Source organism: Mesoplodon densirostris, chromosome 15 (genome assembly GCF_025265405.1).
Source record: "Mesoplodon densirostris isolate mMesDen1 chromosome 15, mMesDen1 primary haplotype, whole genome shotgun sequence".
Lineage (NCBI taxonomy): Eukaryota > Metazoa > Chordata > Mammalia > Artiodactyla > Ziphiidae > Mesoplodon > Mesoplodon densirostris.
In genome coordinates, this window is record NC_082675.1 from 3773207 (window position 1) to 3795765 (window position 22559).

The following is a 22559-nucleotide window of genomic DNA, read 5'->3' on the forward strand; positions in this document are numbered from 1 at the left end:
GTTTAAATATCTTCCTTTGAGTCTCTCCCATCTCCATCAGATTGAAAAACATAATTTCTCAATGAATTCTTTGCGTCTTGACTTAAGACTGCTTCTTAATGGTCTTTCCTCACAGGGTTAATTGCACTTTTCAAGTGCGGTGGGGGAACGAACAAAACATCTAATCATATACTGTCTGTGCCAAGAAGGGGGGCGATGTTCCTTACTCTGGACAAACAGGAGAGATATTTAGTGCCACCATCTTCAGTCAAAGAAGAGTGGAGATTATTTCTTCCTAGAAGAGTCGAGTTGCCTGAATGTGGTCCAACTTGAAAGCCAGAATCTAAGGTTACGTGCTGCTTCCTCCATACAAATCCCTTGAGCAACTATGACTGTCATTAACAGTCAGATGAGAAGAGAATCTGAAGTCATTCAGTTCATTACCAGTCTGCTCCCTCCCTTGTTTGCAAACACCGAGGACATCGTTATAGGAACATGAAAGCTTCCCATGCAGTCACAAGATCACCCTGGACCCAGACCCTTACGGCTCACCAGTATCTTTGTGAATTAAGTGTGTCTTGGACCTTCCATCTGAGAAGAAGCACTTTGAGATGCTGCAGGGAATACTAGGAATGCAGTACAAGTATTTTCAGGTTCACAAATCCATACAGGGTAGTGCCAGGATGATAAAGGATAAGAATGGTGAGAAAAGAATGCTTTGGAGAACTTGAAGGAGGGTGAGCTCCTATCTGGCTTGGAGGGAAGTGAAAAGGCAGGAGAACCAATGTAAGCCAAGTCCTGGGTAACAAGAAGAAGCCCACTCTGTGAAGGCAGAAAGAAGAGCATTCCAGGCAGACAGCACAGTAGGTACAAAGGCCATGAGGCAGGAGTGAGCTTTGAGTTGCAATGAAAAGGTGGCAGCGAGGCTTCAGTGCAACAAGTGTGAGAAACGAGGTTTAAAAATGAGGCTGGAGAGACGGGCAAGCCTGCATCTGTGGACCTCAGTCTTGACTGTTTATCAGCATCACCTGGAGAGATTTTTAAAAATACTGATGATACCCAAGAACAGCCCCAGAGATTCTGATTTAACTGGATTAGTGTAGGATTCAGACACTGGAATTTTTTTCCAGCTTTTCTCCAAGAGTTCTCAAGTTGTGGGAAAATTAAAAGAATAGTATCATCAATGCCCATCTAACCTTCACCTAAATTGACAGACTTTGAAAATCTGCCATGTATGATTTTGCTTCTTTTTCTGTTTCTCTGTCTCTGTCTCCCTTTCTCTTTCTCTTTCTCTCTGTAAATATATATCTTCTGAAAATTTCATATCCCTCATATGAATTACATATATTTTAAAAGAACTTATACATATACATATATTAATTATATATATTCTGATGTCCACTCAAGGTGGGGAATCGCTGGTTTGAATACTCTTGGTTGAGCTCTGTTCCCTGTGGCTGAAGCATTCTAGCCGATGGCCTCCCATCCTTAAGAACCATCTCCATTCTTGGGGGGGTTGAGGGTCAGTGGGGACATCAGTCCTTGTGGCATCAGCCCACACTGGCATCTGTGAGCTGTCTGTGTGTCTATCCAGGCACATACATGTCAAAGGCATATTCTCCAGTCAACAGAGCAACTTCACAGGCGGTCCACCAATGCGCCTTGTTTATTTTGACAACAAAGCCAGCATCTCTTTAGTTGCTTCTATATCCCTTATACTGAAAAGAAAATACGGAAAATTGCATGGGGGTGAAGGCTTTTTTTGCCCAGACACCTCACACCATTTTGACCCTACTTCTCTTTCCTACCATGCTAAGCACAAGAGAACTTAGAGATCTTGCTTGTTCTTGTGTTTTATCTGGAAGGAGAGAAGAGAGATCCACACTTCCTGGTTTCCCAAACTTCTCAGATGGACCACTCAAAGCTCAAGGATCCTTTTAGGGTCCTACTAACTTTTAACTCCTTCTAATTCCCAACTGTTGCTTTTTTTTTTTTTTTTTTTTTTTTTTTTTTGCTTTACCCTCAGTTTAGGAAACCGTTATCTAATTTTTTGCAATAAGAACAAACCTGATGAGAGTTTTCCAGATTTTCTGGTCCAATTCAAAAATTAAGAGTTTCACTCTCTTGTTTTCCATTTGTGCTACGTTAGCCCATTCCTTCTGGAAATCAGTAGAACATGTTCTCTTTATGGCTTCAATCTTGGGAAGAACCATGGACTAAGAATGGAATAAGAAGCACAGAGGGATGACATATCACATATCAAAGTATTATCCCCCAATAGAAGGTGGGCAGAGGGACAGTTAAATATCCATTGTAGGTTGGGACTTCCCTGGCGGTCCAGTGGTTAAGACTCCACGCTTCCACTGCAGGGGACATGGGTTCGATCCCTGGTTGGGGAACTAAGATCCCACATGCCACGCAGTGTGGCCAAAAAATTAAAAAAATAATACCCAACCTAGGTTGACTAGGATTGGGGAGATCATCTCTTGAACTCGTTAGAGATGCTGTAGCTCCAGCAGTTGCTGAGATGGCCAAGCTGCTCCCCGGCCCTGCAGCCAACAGTGCAGCTATGTGGAGGTGGCCCCTTCCCCCTGCCCATTTGAATGCAGCTGCCACATTCCATCCTTCAAGCTCCCCTGTGCATCTCAGGATGGCACAACTGGGTTTGTCAGCTGGACTCAATCTTTAGCCCTTCCATCTGAGACATGCTGACACTGATCTATCAATTTTGAGAGCCAGTCCCGTGCCCATGGAGCCCATTCTGGGAAGTACTCCTTAGCAGCTAATGAAATGAGTGGTCATTGGAGTGTGGTCCTCTTTCTGCCAATGTGACGTCAAGGACGGCTCCGTCTTTGAACAGACCTCTCTGATGTTATCAAAGCCCTTTTTTTGTTGTTTTCTTTTTTCCCCTCTCTCTCTCTTTTTTAAGGAGGGATATTAAGATATACTTATCACAGAGTATAGACAAACTAAATTAGATACTTGCTCTTTGGTAAACATGAAAATTGGCCTCGATTTCAATAGCTTATGGCCACTTTATCTACTGCCAGCATCTAGGAGGAGCGTTTCAAATCAGCAGAGCTTCTTACCTTGCCAGGCAAGGCCATGATGGTCCCGACAGATGGCTTTCCCCACATGTCCGTGGGTATATTCCTGACTCACTGAGAACCATGACTGGCTTTGAAGTCTGAGAGACAATTGGCTGTAACCCATGGTTGTAGTGATGCATGCCGTGATCAACCACTTGTTTTTCTCAGGGTGTTCCAACCTCAGCATCACTGATTGGCATTCTGAGCTGGAATAGTCTTTGGTGGGGGGACGGGAGGGAAGCTGTCCTGTGCTTGTAGGAGATCCACCATTGTCCCTGGTCTCCACCCACGAGACACCAGTAGAAACCCCCTCCCCAGTTTTGACAACAAAACAGTCTCCAGGTAGTTTCCAAATTGCCCTGGGAGGGGGGTTTACCTAAGGGAAAGCAATGGGATCCTTCTTCCAACAGAATGTATGTGTTAGAGTAGAGATGGGAGTTCATCAGAATATTTTTAGCTACAATTAGTAGCTCTAAACCAAGAGCAGATACAAAGACTATCTATGTAACTTGAGGAAAACCCATGTGATTATAAAAAATAATAATGCAATAATAACAACAAATTAATATGTATAAGTGTACCAAGCATATGTTAAATTTCTGTATTATTTATGCCTCACCATAACCCTGTAAGTAGGTCCTATTATTATTATCCTCATACAGAAATCAAGGCACAGAGAGGTTGAGGAACCTGCCTTGGTTGTACAGCTAGGAAACCCTGAGTCCAGGATTTCAATTCGATCATCCCTCTCTGGAGCTTATACCTCCATCACTATGCTCCAGTGACGGACACCTCTTGCTCTTTGCTGCCCAGTGTACAAATCCTCCTTCTTCTACTGCCTGCATCCCAACTTTCCCTTTGTCAAGCCACTCTGCCTGTACTTTTAGTCAACAAGTTTTTAGTGGAATTAATCCACCACTTCTAACTCGAAGGGTAGTATGTTTAAATAGCTGGTCACAATAAACATGTTAGGGATGAGTATGTGGCTGAAACCAAGCCAAGGAGACTCAATTCCAGGACATTCATTGGACAAATTATAAAGGAGAAGTCCACTTAAAATAACTTTTGTTGTGGTGATGGTGGCAAAATACACATCATATAAAATTTACCATCTTAACCATTTTCAAGTGTACTGTTCAGTGGTATTAAATACATTTATAATGTACAACCAACACCACCATCCATCTCCGTAATTCGATTCATCTTGTAAAAATGAAACTCTGCACCAACTGAACAATAATCCCCCATCATCCCCCCAGCCCGTCAACCACAAGTCTACTTTTTGTCTCTATGATTTTTTTTTTTTTTTTTTTGTGGTACGTGGGCCTCTCACTGTTGTGGCCTCTCCCATTGCGGAGCACAGGCTCCGGACGTGCAGGCTCAGCGGCCATGGCTCACAGGCCCAGCCGCCCCGCAGCATGTGGGATCCTCCCGGACCAGGGCACAAACCTGTGTCCCCTGCATCGGCAGGCGGACTCTCAACCACTGCGCCACCAGAAAAGCCCTGTCTCTATGATTTTGACTCATCAAAGTACCTCATGGAAGTGGAATCACACAGCATTTATCATTTTATCATTTTGACTGGCTTATTTCACTTTATATAATGTCTTCAAGATTATTATCCATGTTGCAGCAGGTGTCAGAAGTCCCTTGCTTTTTATTAAGGTAGCATAACATTCCACTGTACATTTTGTTTATGCATTCATCCATTGATGAACACTTGGGTTTCTTCCACTTCTCGGGTGTTTTGAGTAATGCTGCAATGAACATGGGTATATAAATATCTCTTCAAAATCCTGATTTCAATTATTTTGGGTATATACACAGAAGAGGAACTGCTGGATCATATGGTAATTCTATTTTTCGTTTTTTTGATGACCGCCATATTGTTTCTCCCAACAGCTGCACCATTTTACATTCCCATCAATAGGACACAAGGGATCCAATTTCTCCACATCCTCATCAACACTTGCTATTTTCTGTTTATTGGATAGCAGCCAATCTAATGGGTGCGAGGTGCTATTTCACTGTAGAAGTCCACTTTTAAACTCTCAGCATGGGGACTTCCCTGCTGGTCCAGTGGTTAAGAATCCACCTTCCAATGCAGGGGACGCGGGTTCGATCCCTGCTCAGGGAATGACGATCCCACATGCTGCAGGGCAACTAAGCCTGCGTGCCGCAACGACAGAGCCCACATGCTCTGGAGCCCGCGAGCCACAAGCAGAGAGAAGCCCGTGCACTGCAACAGAAGATCCCGACGCAGCCAAATAAATAAATAAAAAATAAACTCTCAGCATGGTCGCAACTAGGAGCCACTGGGGGTCACCATGTAGGGAGCCAGCAGGAGAATTATAATGACACGTAAGGAGGGCATTTGGCTGATGGAGCTAAAGAGATTGGATGCCAGAATGGGTTGTTGAGAGGACTGCATGGCATGTTACAAATGAATGACTTGACAAACACTATGCAAATATACTCTCCTAGAATTCCAATAGGTCCACACATCCAGCCAGCAGTCCCAGAGGCAGCCAGGATTTTGACTTCAGGAGTGACTGGTACCATCCAGGTGACACTGGGTGAGAGCTGCTGAAAAGGCTATGCGTTTCTTTACTCTTTGTAGCAATTTCCCTTTTTAAAGATGTCTCTGAAAAACTCAAAAGAAGAGAAGACTCCTTCAAGAAGGCATGTCCAAAGTGACTGTATAACACCAATTGGGGGACTTCCCTGATGGCGCACTGGTTAAGAATCCACCTGCCAATGCAGGGGAGACAGGTTTGATCCCTGGTCTGGGAAGATCCCACATGCCGAGGAGCAACTAAGCCTGCGTGCTGCAACTACGGAGGTCCGCACACCTAGGGCCCATGCTCCGCAACAAGAGAAGCCACCGCAATGAGAGGCCCACGCACCGCAACGAAGAGTAGCTCCCTCTCGCCGCAACTAGAGAAAGCCCGCACGTGGCTTTTCTTTTTATTTATTTATTTATTTATTTATTTATATTTTTGGCTGTGTTGGGTCTTTGTTGCTGCACACAGGCTTTCTCTAGTTGCGGCGAGTGGGGGTTACTCTTCGTTGCGGTGCGTGGGCCTCTCATTGTGGTGGCTTCTCTTGTTGCGGAGCACGGGCTCTAGGCATGCGGGCTTCCATAGTTGTGGCTTGTGGGCTTAATAGTTGTGGCTCGTGGGCTCTAGAGCACAGGCTCAGTAGTTGTGGTGCACGGGCTTAGTTGCTCCGCCGCATGTGGGATCTTCTGGGACCAGGGCTCGAGCCCATGTCTCCTGCAGTGGCAGGCGGATTCTTAACCACGCCAACTGGATGCTGGTATTTTAGGGACATGTAAGATGTGGTCTCTGTCTTTTAGGCACTGCCCTCACATGTGGTTCCACCTGAGAGACAGCCACCGTCCAGGTCTGGGGATGCTGGTCTTTCTAGGTGTATGCTCTCAAGGCAAGATGAAGGAGGAAGAAAGTCCTAGTTGATATAAGTTAAACTAAGGGAACAAGGTCAGGCCTTGAGAATGTGGATCCACCGTGGAGGAAAGAGGGGATGGGGTGGGGTGGGGCAATGGGACTCAGCCATGTGGGGAGTAAGGTCCCTGGATTCAGCTGGAGAAAATGGCTGGTAATTGGTCCTGAGATCCACAGCCCCTCTCCCCTCCCTTCTATCCCTTCTTACACCACAGCCTCTTGTCTGTCTTGATGTCCTAATTTCCAGGACCCTTCCCTTCTAAGTAAAATAGTGCATCGTACTTCTGAAAGTAGACTGGAGCCAGACTGGCCCTGGGGAGCACGCAAAGGACTAATAAACACAAGAAAATATGCTCAACATTGCGAGGAACATAGGACATGGAAGCTGAAATAGCAAGAAGTTTCCAAGAAAGGTTTTATTTTTTAGTGGAAAAAAAATTCTTTTTTAAAATTTGTATGCATATGTTTTGTTCTTTAAATTTTTGAAATTAATTTTTAATTCAAGTTTTAAAGGTTACTTTCCATCGACAGTTATTACACAGTACTGTCTCTACTCCCCGTGTCGTACGGCACATCCTTGTGACCTGCCTTACGCCCGATAGTTTGGACCTCCCCCTCCCCCTCCGTCTTCCCCTCCCCCCTCCCCTCTCCCCACTGGTAATCATTAGTACCTTCTCTCTGTCTGTGCGTCTGCTTCTTTTTTGTTATATTCACTAGTTTGTTGTATTTTTAGACTCCGCCTATAAGTGATAACACACAGTATTTGTCTCTCTCTGGCTGACTTCTTTCACTTAGTGAAATAAACCAGCGGGAATGCATTCAGAATGCTTTTGAATCCGGTAAGATTTTTTTCCCCTCTCCGAGATTTTAATTCAGCTAATAACTCTTGCGGTTGCAAGCCACAAACAGTTGAAATTTCTGATATTTAGGAACCCTGGAGCAGTGACATGACACCAAAGTAGCAGCAAATCAGTACTTTAAAATACTCCAGCATATGCATATATATCTGAGTCACTTTGCTGTACACCTGAAACTAACACAACATTGTAAATCAACTATACTTCAACTTAAAAATTAAATTAAATTAAAAAACAAAATAAAAAGAGGGACTCAAAAACAAAAGAAAAAAATCCATATCAAGAAAAAAGAAATACCCCAGTATACCACAATACTAAAATTTTGACACTCTTACTGCAATGACTACCATGCCCTTAGCCAGACTCTCTTTCCCAAAATGTCCGGATAGAAAGGGACCGTGTGTCACAGGGCCACTTATGTATGTGTTATATTGTTTGCAACAGACAAAGCTGTGATCTGGGGAAACTCGAAAACTAAGATGACTTTTACATGGTTGAAAGAATGTGGAACAAAAGAGGCAGGACTTGGTCAGAAGGACTCTGCTTTTCTCTGTTCACAGAACTGGAATCAATTTTATGTTTAAATGTTTCCCACAACAGTCAAATTGTTCTCAAATGTTTTGCAGAAGCCGGGCTGCTTGGCAACCCAGATGTGTTCTGGGGGGCTGGGGAGGGGCCCCAGGCAGGAAACATTATTTCTTTACTTCTTCCCAAGCAGAAAGAAAATTGTTCCTTTTCTCTATTCCAGCAGAATACATTTAAAACGACAAGCTGGAGAAAATGAAAACAAACCTTTCCTGGGGAGGCCTTCAACAGGGAAGGCATTTTCAACACAAGTGTGGGAAAATGAGTCTCCAGAATTTTCTGAATTAGCTCCAAATTGGCAGTCAAGGCAAACACCATCCTGTTGGACGGTCTACTCCTCTTCAGGTTGAGTGTGGGGACTGTGCAGTCATTCTCGAGGGTTCTACTTGATCCTGCAGATTGAAGCTCCATTGGAAATGAAGAGCCAACAATTATCCAGGGCAAGCCAGGTATCTGGAAATTGCCTTTGAGGGTTTTTCGTATCCTCGGACACAAAAGGGATCAGGCGAAAAAAAAACACACTCCCTAATATTCAATTATAACCACACACACACAGGCTGCGCTCAGAAATTAGTGGAATGGATTTGAGGGTGCAGGTCTGGACTCCCCCAACAGAGAAGGGTTTATCCTTCATGTAGCGAAGGCACACATTCTTATTCATAGCATCGCCTTCCCGCCGCAGGATGGAGCAATTCAAAAGAACCAAGGATGGCACAGTGGAAGGCACTGAATACATCGAGTAGCCCATCTTCTCTAGCGGGCGTTGAAGAATGGCCCTTCTCCCAATTCATGTCCATCTAGAACCTCAGAATGTGACCTTACTAGTAAACAGGGTCTTTGCAGATGTAACTAGTTAAGGATCTCAATAATGAGATCATTCTGGATTGGGGTGGGTCTTAAATCCAATGACTCGTTTCTTTATTTATTTTGTAAATTTTTATTTTATATTGGACTACTGTTGATTTCCAATATTGTGCTAGTTTCAGGGATACGGCAAAGGGATTCAGTTGTACGTATACATGTATCTATTCTTTTTCAAATTCTTTTCCCATTTAGGTTGTTACAGAACATTGAGCAGAGTTCCTTGTGCTATACAGTATAAGTCCTTGTTGGTTATTTTAAATATAGTCGTGTGTATATGTTAAACTTCCAATTTATCCCTGCCCCCCTTTCCCCTCTGGTAGCCATAAGTTTGTTTTCTATGTCTGTGAGTCTGTTTCTGTTTTGTAAATAAGTTCATTTGTATCGTTGTTTTTAGATTCAGCTTATAAGCGGTATCATATGATATCTGAATGACAGGTTTCTTTACAAGAGAAAGGAGAGGGCAATTTGAGACACAGACATAGAGGAGCAACAGAGGGAAAACTGATGTGAAGACGGGGCAGAGAGTGGAGGGATGCGACCACAAGCCAAGGAACCCTAAAGGTTGACAGCAGCCACCAGCGTCTGAAAGAGGCAAAGAAGCGCTCTTCTCTAGAGGCTTCAGAGGGAGCACAGCCCTGCCAGTGCCTTGATTTCAGACTTCTGGCTTCCAGAACTGTCAGAGAAAAAATTTCTGTTGTTTAAGCCATCCAGTTTGGTGCCATTTGTTACAGCAGCCCCGGGACACTAATCCATTCTACTTTGAGCCCTGACTTATGGATCAAGAGATGCAGCATGGCAACCTGCAGACACGAGTAGGTCCCCAGGCTGCATGGCGATGGCTGAAAAGTCATTTTGTTTGAAAGACTGTACACAAACCCTGCATTTCCAGCTTGTCTTCAAGACCTGTAAACCTGGTTGTCATGGTCTTGGGCTCCAGAGTGGCAACAACTGTTGGGTGTTGAGAAGAGGCTGCTCCCTTTAGAAATGCACGTGAAAAAAAAAAAAGAAACACACGTGACCCCCCTCTTGCTGCTTCCCTACTGGTCCCATCATTTCCACCACAGAGGGTGCACACATCAGACTGGCCAGCATGTGGAGGTGGAGAACTGTGCGGACATAATATACTGCCCTCGCTGGATTAAGTGTTGATCTGGGGCGGTCTCGGGGGCTGGTTAATTGAGATTAGGGGGGCTGCTAAGGCCCTCTGAGCACTCGCCCGTCCCCCGCATACAGCTGCACGTGTCTCTATTCCCTGGCTAGCCCATATAGACGTCTGAGGTAAGCCAGCCCATCCCTGCTTTGGCCATTCTCATTCATCCGAAACGCTGAGGCAGCTTCTCATCGTGACATGGTACAAAGCATAACCAACGCTTTAGTGTCCATGGGAAAGATTCAACCGGGCAAGATCCTAAGAATGTTGCCAAGTGTGGGAAAGGCAACAGAATATTTGATCACTTGAGGGAAAGAGCCTCAGTTAGACTAGAGTTTTATTTTCTTTAATTCGTTCCATGTTTAATATGTGGTTAAGTTTAGAGGCAAGAAAGAAAGGTCAAGACCAACCATCTTTTCTATCACATGCACTATCTATTGGGGGATACAATGGGATGGCCAAAAAGTTCGTTTGGGTTTTTCCATACCATCTTACAATATATCCCTATGTATACATATAGTTTATACTTTTATATATAGTTTCTTTATATATATAATTATTTACAGATGTTTATATATAATACATATGGTTTAGTTATATATATGGCTTATTTCTATATTGTATATATGGTTTAGTTTTGTATATCGTATATTTTTGAAGTACACAATTCAGTTGTGTTCAGTATATTCACAAAGTTGTACACCCATCTGCACTATCTAATTCCAGAATATTTTCATCCCTCCAAAAAGAAACCACATACCCTTAGCAATCATTCACCACTGGCCATCTAGTTCACTGGGTCCTGGCAACCACTACTCTACTGTCTGTCTCTATGGACTTGCCTATTCTAGATATTTCCTATACATAGAATCATACCACACATGGTCTTTTGTGTCTGGCTTCTTCCACTCAGCGCCATGTTTTCAAGGTTCATCCACAATGGTAGCCCATATCAATACTTCATGCCTTTCTACAGCCATATTCTATTCCATTGTAGGAATACATCACAATTCACTTATTCATTCACCCATGGATGGAACGTTTGGGTTGTCTCCATGTTTTGGCTCTTGTGAATAATGCTGCTATGACCATTTGTGTATTTTGTGTATTTGTGTATAATTAAGTGTAAGTAGACTTAGTAGTGAAGGTCCGTGATGGGCTTCAGTCTATTAGGAGAGAGATGCTCCATGAATCCCACCATCCACCCACCAGGGGGATCCTGAGACTCTGCCCTCTGCCCTGGGCTGGTTAGGAACAAGATTTGTCTGTAAAAGATGAACCTCAAAAAATCCTTGTAGAGTTGGAGACAGCCAGGCTCTGCACTTTACCTGCATTCCCTTGTTATACGCTGAGGTTCTAGAAATAAATCCACCTACAAATCTCATCCTGCTTAAAGAAAAATAATACTTCCCTAACATTCTTCTTCCTTTGGCACATCTCCTTAAAAGCTTCTTGTCTGACCGCACCCTTCATCCTTGTTGTTTATTTATTGGAAAGATGCTGGGAACAGAAAGCAGCACTTAAATGCACATGATGTTGTGTTGATTTGGCTGGGGGACATTAGTTATTAACAAGAATGACTGTGCATATACCTCCCAGCCACATCAGGACAGAGGTAATGAATCAGTAGGTCCCACATCCAATAGCCAGGAAGGAACAGAACGATACCCCTTGCACCCCAGTGGAGGGCTGCCTCACTACTTGCTCCCTTAATTTGTGATCCTGCCTCTACAAAGCAAGGGCTTTTCAGACTGGACGCCTGGCATAGTGTCATTTTTCTTCTACTCCTTTATTCTTCTGGGAGAATTACCTTGTGACTTCACCATGTTTTACTTAAAAAGGAAAAATCACCTCTTAGGATTTAAACCCTGAAGGCTCCATGATCACCACTGATACACAAACTTTACCCAGAAAAGGACAAAGCAGCCATGCCAACGGTTGTTCTGTTGTCAGTTCTTGTGGAGAGAAAGAGATGGAAGGATTTCTATTTCTGCTCGTGGGGGTCATGACTTGTTCTGAAGAGTCAGCTACCTTTGAGGGGAGGCGTGGTGGCCGGACCACCGGCTGACAGGACTTGGGATAACTACCTGAGCTCGACAGAAATCCAGAAACACATGGAATCAAGACAGGTGATGCCAAGTATCTTGTTTTCTCTCTTCCTCAGTCACCTGTGCAATAGTTTGGATCTTTTGATTTTTAGTTGATTATACTGATCGGACACTTAACTCTTGATGGGGAAGGAACAGAATGAGGGAGTACACGGTCAGAAGAGAAACCGAGGAAATACGGTCTCAGCAGCTTTTGACTTTGGTCAGACGACTAGGATGAGCCAGACCGTTTCTTCATTTCCCACCCAAATCTCCGCACAGACCATCCAGATATCCATACCCTCTGCACGTCAAAGGTGTAGACCAGTGGCTGTCAAATGGGGTGATATTGTCCCTCAAGGGATATCTGTCAATGTCTGGAGACAATTTGGTTGTCACAACTGAAGAGAAGGTACCACTGTTAGTGGGTGGAGGCCAGAGATGTGGCTAAACATCCTACAATGCACAGGATGGCCTCACGACAAAGAATGATCCGGCCCCAAATGCCCATCTTGCAGAGGTTGAGAAATCCTGGTGTAGACTAAACCAGTTGGTATGCTACTTATATTCTTTTCATTATGAGACTCGAGATAGGATATTTGCTATGTGTAAGCTCATGGTAGCAGCATAATGTAATCTTGTAAAGAGGAAAGACTCTTTATGACTCTCTTAGCATCCCTAATTCCAATCACAAAGTTGCGGGGTTCTGAATTAGTTACACTTGGAGGAGGACATCTCCCGACCGTTTCTGTGAATTAGGGATTTCAATTAAGCAAGCTTATTTTAAAAGGGAGAGGACAAGTGAACCACTGCCTTGGCTTCTTTAGGGATCAATTTCAGTTGCTTCCTGCTAATAAGATCAGAGGTGCCACGGTGTCCCCTACTCTTCCCTTCAAAGACCTGCAAGGTAAAGAGTGAGCTACCTGCCTAACACCTGCAACATGAGATAATGTGAATGTTGGTCCCAACACAGGGAGTAATTCCGCAAACCCAGTCTAAGATTGAGCTTTGAGTAAGAAGTGCGGTCCTCAGCATCCCGGGTTGTCAGCAGCATTCAGGTACGTGGAAATGGCATTGGGAATTATCAGGACTGATGACCCCAATTGTCAATATGTTTTGAAAACCCTCGGAATAGGGAATAATGCTTATGCTTGCTGTAAGGAATCTTGATATTATTTCAAGAAGATTCAGTTAGTAAGTCATGAAGGAAAACATCCATGAAAAGGCACATCATGGTATAAATTTGACATTAGGTATTTGCTTTTGCATCGATTCAATAAATGTTTACTAGTCCTTGACTACTGGGTTGGCCAAAAAGTTCATCTGGGTTTTCCCATTAACACCTTCTGGAAAAATCCGAATTAACCTTTTGGCCAACCCAATATGTGCTAAGCCGTATCCCAGGGGACAAGGGACTGATACCCATGGAACTGACCTACTTAGAAGTATCCGTAAAACATATCCAGTTAGGTATTTTCCTTTACGTTGGCCATTATTTTATGTTTCTATTTTTCCAAAATAGGTTTCTAAAATAACGTTATATCCACAGGAAACAAAGCTTCAACCTCCACACCTTGACTGAGTCTCAGGAACCAATCTGATCGTAAAGCAGGGATCGCCTTTGAATTAAACGCATGACATAGCTAACGAAATGCAGGCTGCTTCCTCGAGCCTGTGGAAGAGAGTATCGGTTGTGAAAACGATCTCAGAAAGGAGGCTTAGGCCAAGTGTCCATGTATGTTATTGGCCCTATAAAAATTCCCAAGAAGTTTGGGTTGTCTTCAAGCATCATAGCCTTGTCGGCAAAGCCATCTTCCAAGGAGGCAATGGAGAATGTCTTTGGATTTCACAGTCAGGAGGGGTGTAGCAAAGTCCCTCCCCCCAAAAAAAAAGAATCCCCCATGAATTTCGCAGCTGGGTTCCAGTGATGGGCCAGATGGATTTCTCCTGTAATTGACTGAACCAGTGACCATCACTGGAGACAGCTAGATAAAGGTGGATTTCCACGAGCTGCTACTTTTACTAGGAAGAAAGTGGTGTTTCCCAGACTTCAGTAAGCCTCATGCAAACCTCACTATTTTGCCACATCTGTGTACATCTTTTTGTGTTTTCTTACTGAATATTTTTTTCCTTAGAATAATGAATTTATAAATTAAAATTAATTTAAAATGAGATACGTTATCTGAAAGGGAACACCTACTTTACCCACAGCCTCTCCATACCAATCAGGGCAGCTGCATCCTTCACGCCCAATGTCTTGGAGCCATTCTTGACTCTGTTTCTCCTCCACCTCCTCTCTCTCCCCAGGACTCTGATCCGTGGGTGGAGAGATCAGGAAGGCAGAGATAGGGCTACTGCCCTGCCCGGCATCAAGCAACATCCATGTCGTTCCAACCCTCCGGGCTCCCAAAGCTCTTGTCATTATAAAGCAATTTTTTTTCTCTTTAAACAAAAGCATGGTGAAGTGAGAATCAATACAGCTTTCAGAACAGACCTGGTAGCTGTTGTTTTATGCAAAGCACAATATCCTTTCACTGCTCAAATAGAATTCAATGCTTACTGAAGTTTTGATGGATGTTCAAAAACAACCCTTCATAGAAGCACTTTTATGTGCCAGATACTGTTGTAAGCATCTCACAAATAAATACTAGCCCACTGAATCTTCCTGTCCCTATGGCAGTAGGTACCAGCATCTCATCTGAATTAGGAAACTAAGGCACATGGAGATGGGGTGGCATGCCTACAGTCACCAGGCCAGGAAGCAGACCAGCATTGAGGCCAGCTGGTTGCAGGACCTGTGTTCTCCCACATCATGCTCACCTTTGTGATGAAAAATACAGAAAACAGCTTCTCCTCTCCAGTGAACCAGGTCTGAGTGTCCCACCTGCAGCAGAAGGCCCCGCATCTTACACGTGGGGACCCAGTGGCTCAAGCAGACTCACCCCTCAAGCCTGCTGTGCTAAAGAGGGAAGTTAAGGATAAGTACAAGTGGGAAGATACTTATGACTCTGGAATCTTAAAACTTGTTAGCAGTACTATTGATTCCCTCTTCTGTCCCTCTTTTCCAAAGCTCGGGATTGATATATTTATTTTACAATAGAAGGACATGAGACCAGGGTGTTAACAGACTCAGTGGAAATGAAACTCAAACCTTCCAGATCAGTGTCTTTCCCCATCCAAGGCAGGAGGAAGCAAACCTGGATTCTTCTATCTCAATATCTGCTATCCTGGCCCTGCAGTTATAAGGCTGATGCTCGCATTAAGACACTGAGTTTATTCTCCCCCACCCCGCAAAGGCAGCAGGCACCAGGCTGACCATCCATCAGTGAAAATACGATGGGAATTTTTCCCACAGGGCACAGTTTATATTTTGTAGAAGATGCAGGACTGCCTAACGCCACTGAAAGTGATGCTGTAAAGCCCTTGATCAAATCCCAAACCACTGTCAAAGAAGGATCTGGTAAAACTGGTCCACTTAAAACTTGAAAGAAAACATTATAAGGATGATGACTAGACAGACACTTCAGAAGAGAATTATTCGAATCCAAAGGACTAAGAAATGCCTCAAGAAACGTATTAAAACCCTTGAAAATGGACCATTCTTATTATCCGACAACACAATTTAAACCAAAATGAAACATGCTATAAGATGCCATCATTTCAGTTTGCAAATATTTTCCCAAGCAACTCAAGCAACATGTGATTAATTTCTTATTCTAAAAAGAACCAAAGCATAGCTGCAATTACAACCTAAGTCCTTTTTAATGATACCAGACAAAAACCTGCTATTTATCATCCTTATCTTTTAAACAAATCTCAAGCAAATAGTTTTTCATTTTTATGAAATCCTGGGCCACATTTTAAGAGGATTTGCTTCAGGTGGCTTTCCCCCCATTATTAGTTATCCTCAGATAACAGGCGCTCCTGATCTAAATCTAAATCACTGTGCAGAGAAAGAGCCCATTACAAGTTTGGGGTGATTTGCTGAACCAACAGAGGTGATGGTAGGTGGGTTGTTCCGTAGTTTCAATTTAGTTTTCTTTTTTCTTTTTTTATGAGATGGAATACCTCTGCTGAAGAATCTTCTGTTGGGCAGACTCCCTGAATCATTGCTAAACTGTACTCACAAACTGGGGTTTTCCCACCGCTAACTGGAAAAATTTAACCCCACCAAAAAAAAAAAAAAAGATACTATCCTTGGCTTTTTTTTTTTTCACGTTTACACCCCAAATGAGATAGCAGAGAGTGAGATATGCCTATGTCTTTTCTTGGGCCCCCTGAACATATACTTTGCCATGCAACCAAGTATTTGTACATGTATAAAAAAAATCTGAAGCTTAAAAGAAGTCATATCCCTCTGCCAATTCAAAGGAAATGCAAGGTCAGAAGACAGTGGTTAAGTTAGTCTTGTTTCTTAGGGGTGCAATTCCGGCCCTCTTTCTCCCACCCCCTAATATACAGTGAAGCTGCTGAAAACCTGTGGCCAGGTGCAGAATTTGGCTTCTACTTTGAAGCCGGAGCGTCCCTGAAGGCGGTGAAGATGGAATCTTCTCAAATCTGCACCCCACCTTCCCATCCGGCGTCACCGTAGGCGCACCCCAGACTACAGTGGGCACCTACCTCAAGATGAAGAAGTCCACACTGGAATTGCTGGCCACGGTGACATAGGCAGTGACTACGTCTCCTTGCTTGGCCGGCCGGGAGGGCAGCCAGACGGCCACGTTGCCATCCAGGCGCAACTCGTTGAGCTGGGCGCTGTCCTGGGCCCGGTAGAGGCCGACGGCGCCGATCCTCTGCAGGTGGGACGTGCTCTCCTCCAGCCCGTCCTTCCCGGGGCGGATGGCATTGCCCTTCCGGACGTCGCCGCCGGCACAGTCTCCGCGCTCGTCCCCGGGCTGCAGGGCGTAGTAGAGCTCCACGGGGCTGCCCTCGGGGGGCTCGGGTGACTTCTTCCTCCCGGCCACCACCGTGGGGGGCCCGAACCAGGCGGCCGGGAGCTCCAGCTGCGCCACGCACAGCCCCAGGGCCCCCTGCAGCCGGCAGCTGCTCCTCACCTCCCGAGTCTCCCGGAAGGCGAACACCCGCAGGCAGGGCAGCCTCTGCACGGGGCCGGCGTCGTCCCAGTCCCTGCCCACCACGTGGAACAGCACCTGCACGCGGGGCCGGCTCAGGGAGACCTTGTCCCGCAGGATGTGCGCTTTCAGCTTCCAGTTGAAATTAACCTTGTCGGTGGCACCCAAAAAGTCTGGCGTCGACATCAGGTCTGGGGGCACGACCTTTTCCACCGAAAAAGGCCCATAGCTGGCATTTAAGATCGGGGGCCGCCTGGCTTTGTAGGGGAAGAAGGACTCGACTCGGGACTGCAGGCTGGAGTTGCGTGTCAAGTCCTGGTTGGTCTCCTTCAGGAAGAAGGAGGTCTCCACTCTGAGCACGTGGTAGGTCACGGGCAGATAAGGGGGCAGCGAGGAAAACCTCTGGATGTTGTCTGTGACCCCACGGCCCTCGATCACTGTAGGGGGGAAAGAAAAAAAAGAAAAGACAAAGATGGGGTTATTCCGGGCTCCTTAGAGGTCACTTAGGAACGAGGGGTAATTGACGAGCAATTTAGAAACGAGGGTAAACATTCCACAGTCTACTTGGCTAGGATTTTCATGTTCCTTCGGGGATCAGCCAGTAAATGACTACATGCTCCGAAAATTACCTGCATGTATTAGGTCGAAACCTATGAAAGGGAGATTTTTGTCCATTAAGAATTGTTGAACAGTGGCAATTTTATGGAGTCTGATCTAATGCTGGCGAGTGTAGGAGTGTAAAGTGGGTGTATTTATTAATGAGTTTCAAACATTTTTAATGACACTGGTACATGAAGAGAAAACCAGACCAGTGGGAGAGAACAGCTCATAAATAAGCCCCTGTACCTCTAGACATTTCGTATGTTTTAAAGGTGGCACCACAAATCATGAGGCAGAGACAGACTTTAAATGGTACTAGGGCAACCGGCCAGCGGTTTGGCAAAATGATACAATTAGGGCCATACCTCACACCATACACAAGAATGAACTTCAAATGCATCAGTGATCTAGATGTAAAACAATGACGTTTTTTCACTACTGAATGAAAATGTGATTTCCTCTATAACCTGGGTCTAGGGAAAGCTCTCTAATGATGACTCAAGCGCCAAATGCAATTAAACAATGATAAACGTGCCTGTGTAAAAATTTTACAAGATCTTGCTCATAGCCAAAAATATCATAAAGTAGAAAGAAAAACAGCAACCTGGGAGCCATTGCAAACTGCTCACTTACGGCACTCAACTCAGCCTGCAGGTGGGTTCTGTTTGGCCCACGATATTTTAAAAGATGGCTATGAATGGGAACCTTTTTTAAAAACTGGGGAGTATCTGGGTTTCCAGCTTCTCTGCAAACATGAGAGGAATGGCAGCGTGTAGGCTGTCTGCCCACCCGGCAACAGTAAGAGAACAGACCCAGCAAACCACCTTGCTCAGTAACACTTCCTGCTGGACCCTCAGGAGCATCTGCGTTTAAAAGCACCAGTTAGAATCTGCAGCCAGGTAAGTCAATGTACACTGGAGGCTGGAGGTTCAACACTGAGCCAGGGAAAAGCAGCACATCGCTCCCATCTTCCTGTCTTTCTCTGTCCATCACCCACATCATTAGCAGTACAACCAGCTGCCTCCTTGCTGATTGAAGGTTGCCCTCTAAAGCTTCCCCGTGGGCTGATACTTCCATTGCTGGGGACTCGCTGCTCACCCAGGGCACAAGAGGTTACTGAGCCCCAACTGCTAACTTTGCAAAGCCCAGGAAAGACCATCGCCTGGGCCTCATCTTTCAGAACCAGACCAGAAAACCCACATAAGCCCCCATTCATATACTGAGAGAGAACACGGCCATTCCTCTCCCCTGATGCTCCAACCTCCCCTGCTGTCCCTGCTTCTAACTGCAGCCAGCACAGCCCATCCAGCCTATGGGGCTACCCCATGCCTCTCTCCTCTGGAACTTCCCCTAATCTTCTTCCTGGCCTGGACGCTGGCTAGCAGATCAAAGCTGCCTTTGGTGCTGCAGCTGAACGGCCTTAGGTTGTCAAGATGGCTTTTCAAAGAAATAGCTTTCTCCTTTGTTCTTCGCCCAGAGGCGTTGTTCTGAGGTCACCGGTAACATGGGTACTTTGTCCCTCTCTCTTTAGGGATATTTTACTGCTTCCCTTTTAACCCACTCATTTCAGGACCGGTTAAAATACTCTCAGAAGGCCCTGCATAACATTCTAGAAAAGGTTCTGGCTCTATGTGTTTAAAGAAAATCATTGACTCTTTTTTTTTTAACATCTTTATTGGAGTATAATTGCTTTACAATGGTGTGTTAGTTTCTGCTTTATAACACAGTGAATCAGTTGTACATATACATACGTTCCCATATCTCTTCCCTCTTGCGTCTCCCTCCCTCCCACCTTCCATATCCCACCCCTCTAGGTGGTCACAAACCACCGAGCTGATCTCCCTGTGCTATGCAGCTGCTTCCCACTAGCTATCTATTTTACGTTTGGTAGTGTATATATGTCCATGCCACTCTCTCACTTTGTCACACTGACAAAGGATTAATCTCCAAGATTTACAAGCAGCTCATGCAGCTCAATAACAAAAAAAACAAATGACCCAATCCAAAAATGGGTAGAAGACCTAAATAGATATTTCTCCAAAGAAGATATACAGATTGCCAACAAACACATGAAAGGATGCTCAACATCATTAATCATTAGAGAAATGCAAATCAAAACTACAATGAGATATCATCTCACACTAGTCAGAATGGCCATCATCAAAAAATCTAGAAACAATAAATGATGGAGAGGGTGTGGAGAAAAGGGAACACTCTTGCACTGTTGGTGGGAATGTAAATTGATACAGCCGCTATGGAGAACAGTATAGAGGTTCCTTAAAAAACTAAAAATAGAATTACCATACGACCCAGCCATCCCACTACTGGGCATATACCCTGAGAAAACCATAATTCAAAAAGAGTCACATACCAAAATGTTCATTGAAGCTCTATTTACAATAGCTGGAACATGGAAGCAACCTAAGTGTCCATCATCGGATGAATGGATAAAGAACATGTGGCACATATATACAATGGAATATGACTCAGCCATAAAAAGAAACGAAATTGAGATATTTGTAGTGAGGTAGATGGACCTAGAGTCTGTCATACAGAGTGAAGTCAGTCAGAAAGAGAAAAACAAATACCATATGCTAACACATATATATGGAATCTAAGAAAAAAAAAAAAGGTCATGAAGAACCTAGGGGCAAGACGGGAATAAAGACACAGACCTACTAGAGAATGGGTAATCACTGACTCTTTAAGCAACTTGTAGAATTGTGTCAAACCCAATGGACTCATTACTACATTTAACGCTTTTATTCTGAGGTATTCATCCCTCTCCAAAAAAGCTTTTAAACCTTGAAGGGTAGAGATTGAGAGACTCGTTTGTTTGGAAAAGAGAGTGGGCCAAGGCCTCTCTGAAGGAACAGAGCTAGGATTCTAAGGCCCGTCTGTGCAGGGTGAATTCCACAACAGGGAAGCTTGTCAACACGCTTTCTTATCATTCTTCACTCTTCTTGCACATACAAATTCCTTTTTTCTCCTTTTTTTTTGGTCTTTTTACTTTAAAAAAAATCCTAAAAGTGAACCTTTTGCTTTGAAGCAAATGCTGAGTTTATTTTCAGTAAGATAAAGCGGAAGTGGGCTTGCTGTCCTCTTATCTCCTCTCTGAGGATTATTCCATCATTTAACTCCCTCTTTATCTTTCGTGTGGAACAAAAAGTGCCTCTAGCTCATACCTTCCTGCTGAACCTAGTTCTGAAGTTTTTCAGTTCATGAGAGGTTTAACTCGAGCCAAGAAGAGACAGACATTGTAAAGAAGGGAGTGGGATCTAGTACAGCGGTTAAAGACATGAGGTTCTGCTATAGAGATGTAGAGGTGATCTACTCAATACCCATGTGATCTCGGGCAAGTTCTTACCTTCTTGGACAGTTTCAGTTTCTATAGATAAATGGATGGATGGAGGGATGGATGGATGGAGGGAGGGAGGGAGGGAGGGAGGGATGGAGGGATGGAAGGATGGATCAATGGCTGGCTGGATGGGTCAATGGTTGGATGAATGTTTGGATGTATGTATGTATGGATCAGCGGTTGGATGAATGTTTGGATGGATGGGTGGATCAATGGTTGGATGGATGTTTGGATGGATGGGTGGATCAATGGTTGGATGGATGTTTGGATGGATGGATGGATCAATGGTTGGATGGATGTTTGGATGGATGGATGGATGGGTACACAGGTAGATAGACAGGTAGACAGATTTCATTATATAGGATCTAATAGTACCTGTTGTAGAGCAATTACAAAATGGCTCCCATTCTCCTCCTCTTTCTACACCTTTTGTGTGTGACTTTGCAATTTTCCCTTCAAAATTAGGAGTCTATTTCCCCACTCCTTGAATCTAGGTTGGCCTTGAATTTGCTGTGGTCGGCAGAATATGGCAGAAGTGGCGATGTGCCAATTCCAAGCTCAGGTTTCTACTAACTCTCTTTTGAATTTCTTCAGAGACCATGTGAAGGAAAGCAGAGTTATTCCAGTGGAGGCCATCCCAAATCAGCTAACCCAGAGCCTTCAGCCACCCCCAAACAGGTGAGAGAGCCCAGCCAAAATTAGCCAAGTTCAGCCAAGATCGGTCACCCCTAGACTCATGAGAAATGAAAAGTGAACTAGGTCTCTAAATTTGGAGGTGGTTTTTTATGCAGCAACACCTGATGGGGTAACTAATAAATATCAAGAGATTACCAAGGGTAAGAAACTAAACAAATACAGTGACACCAACATGAGACTTCCTCCTCCTCGAGGGAATTAGAGTAATTCAGACAGAACTGAAAAGGGAATCACTTTCTCATTGGTAAGACTCAGGTGGTTTCCCACCTTGTAGGTGTACCTGCAATACCCAACCTCATAGACACTCATGAAAATGGCCCCCCTGGAGCTGTGCAAGGCCTGTCTGCACAGTCACATGTTGTGACACCATGTGGATCTCCCAAGCTCATCTCACATTTTGGGGAGCCCTCATCTAGCAGATTAAGGGACCTGTGGTGGTTACCAGCCGTTGTGGTATTTCTCTCCTGACGCTCTATCTGCTGATTGCAAGGAAACCATTCCACGGTTGCTGTGACCTAGTGAAACACAGACAGATACCCACCCTCTAATTCTGGTTCATCCACTCATAACAGCGTCTCCCAGAAAGACAGGATTATTGAGTAATTTTTACCCATCTGAAGCAATACCCCTGGAAAAGTCCGATGCTGATTGCCTACGGACGTGGAGAGGGGAAGAGGAGAGAAGCTGACAGCTGCCCCTCTGCATCTGGCCTCCCAGCTGACAGCACGTTCATTTGCTGTCTCCCTTCCTGTTTATCC

At 44.5% G+C, this 22559-nt stretch overlaps 1 protein-coding gene across 2 annotated transcripts in view; it reads right to left on the reverse strand.

Moving 5' to 3' along the window:
- The window catches only part of TMEM132C (transmembrane protein 132C), a 375340-nt gene that overhangs the window by 228064 nt on the left and 124717 nt on the right, over nucleotides 1-22559 (reverse strand). The window contains exons 1-2 of one of the 2 annotated variants that reach the window (XM_060119270.1): nucleotides 20470-20492; nucleotides 16696-17586 (exon numbers count right to left, since the gene is read on the reverse strand). In XM_060119270.1, the coding sequence (XP_059975253.1) occupies nucleotides 16696-17586; nucleotides 20470-20492 (914 nt within the window). Of the gene's footprint in view, nucleotides 1-16695; nucleotides 17587-20469; nucleotides 20493-22559 lie in introns of those variants that run through there. The other variant, XM_060119269.1, reaches the window with a different exon arrangement.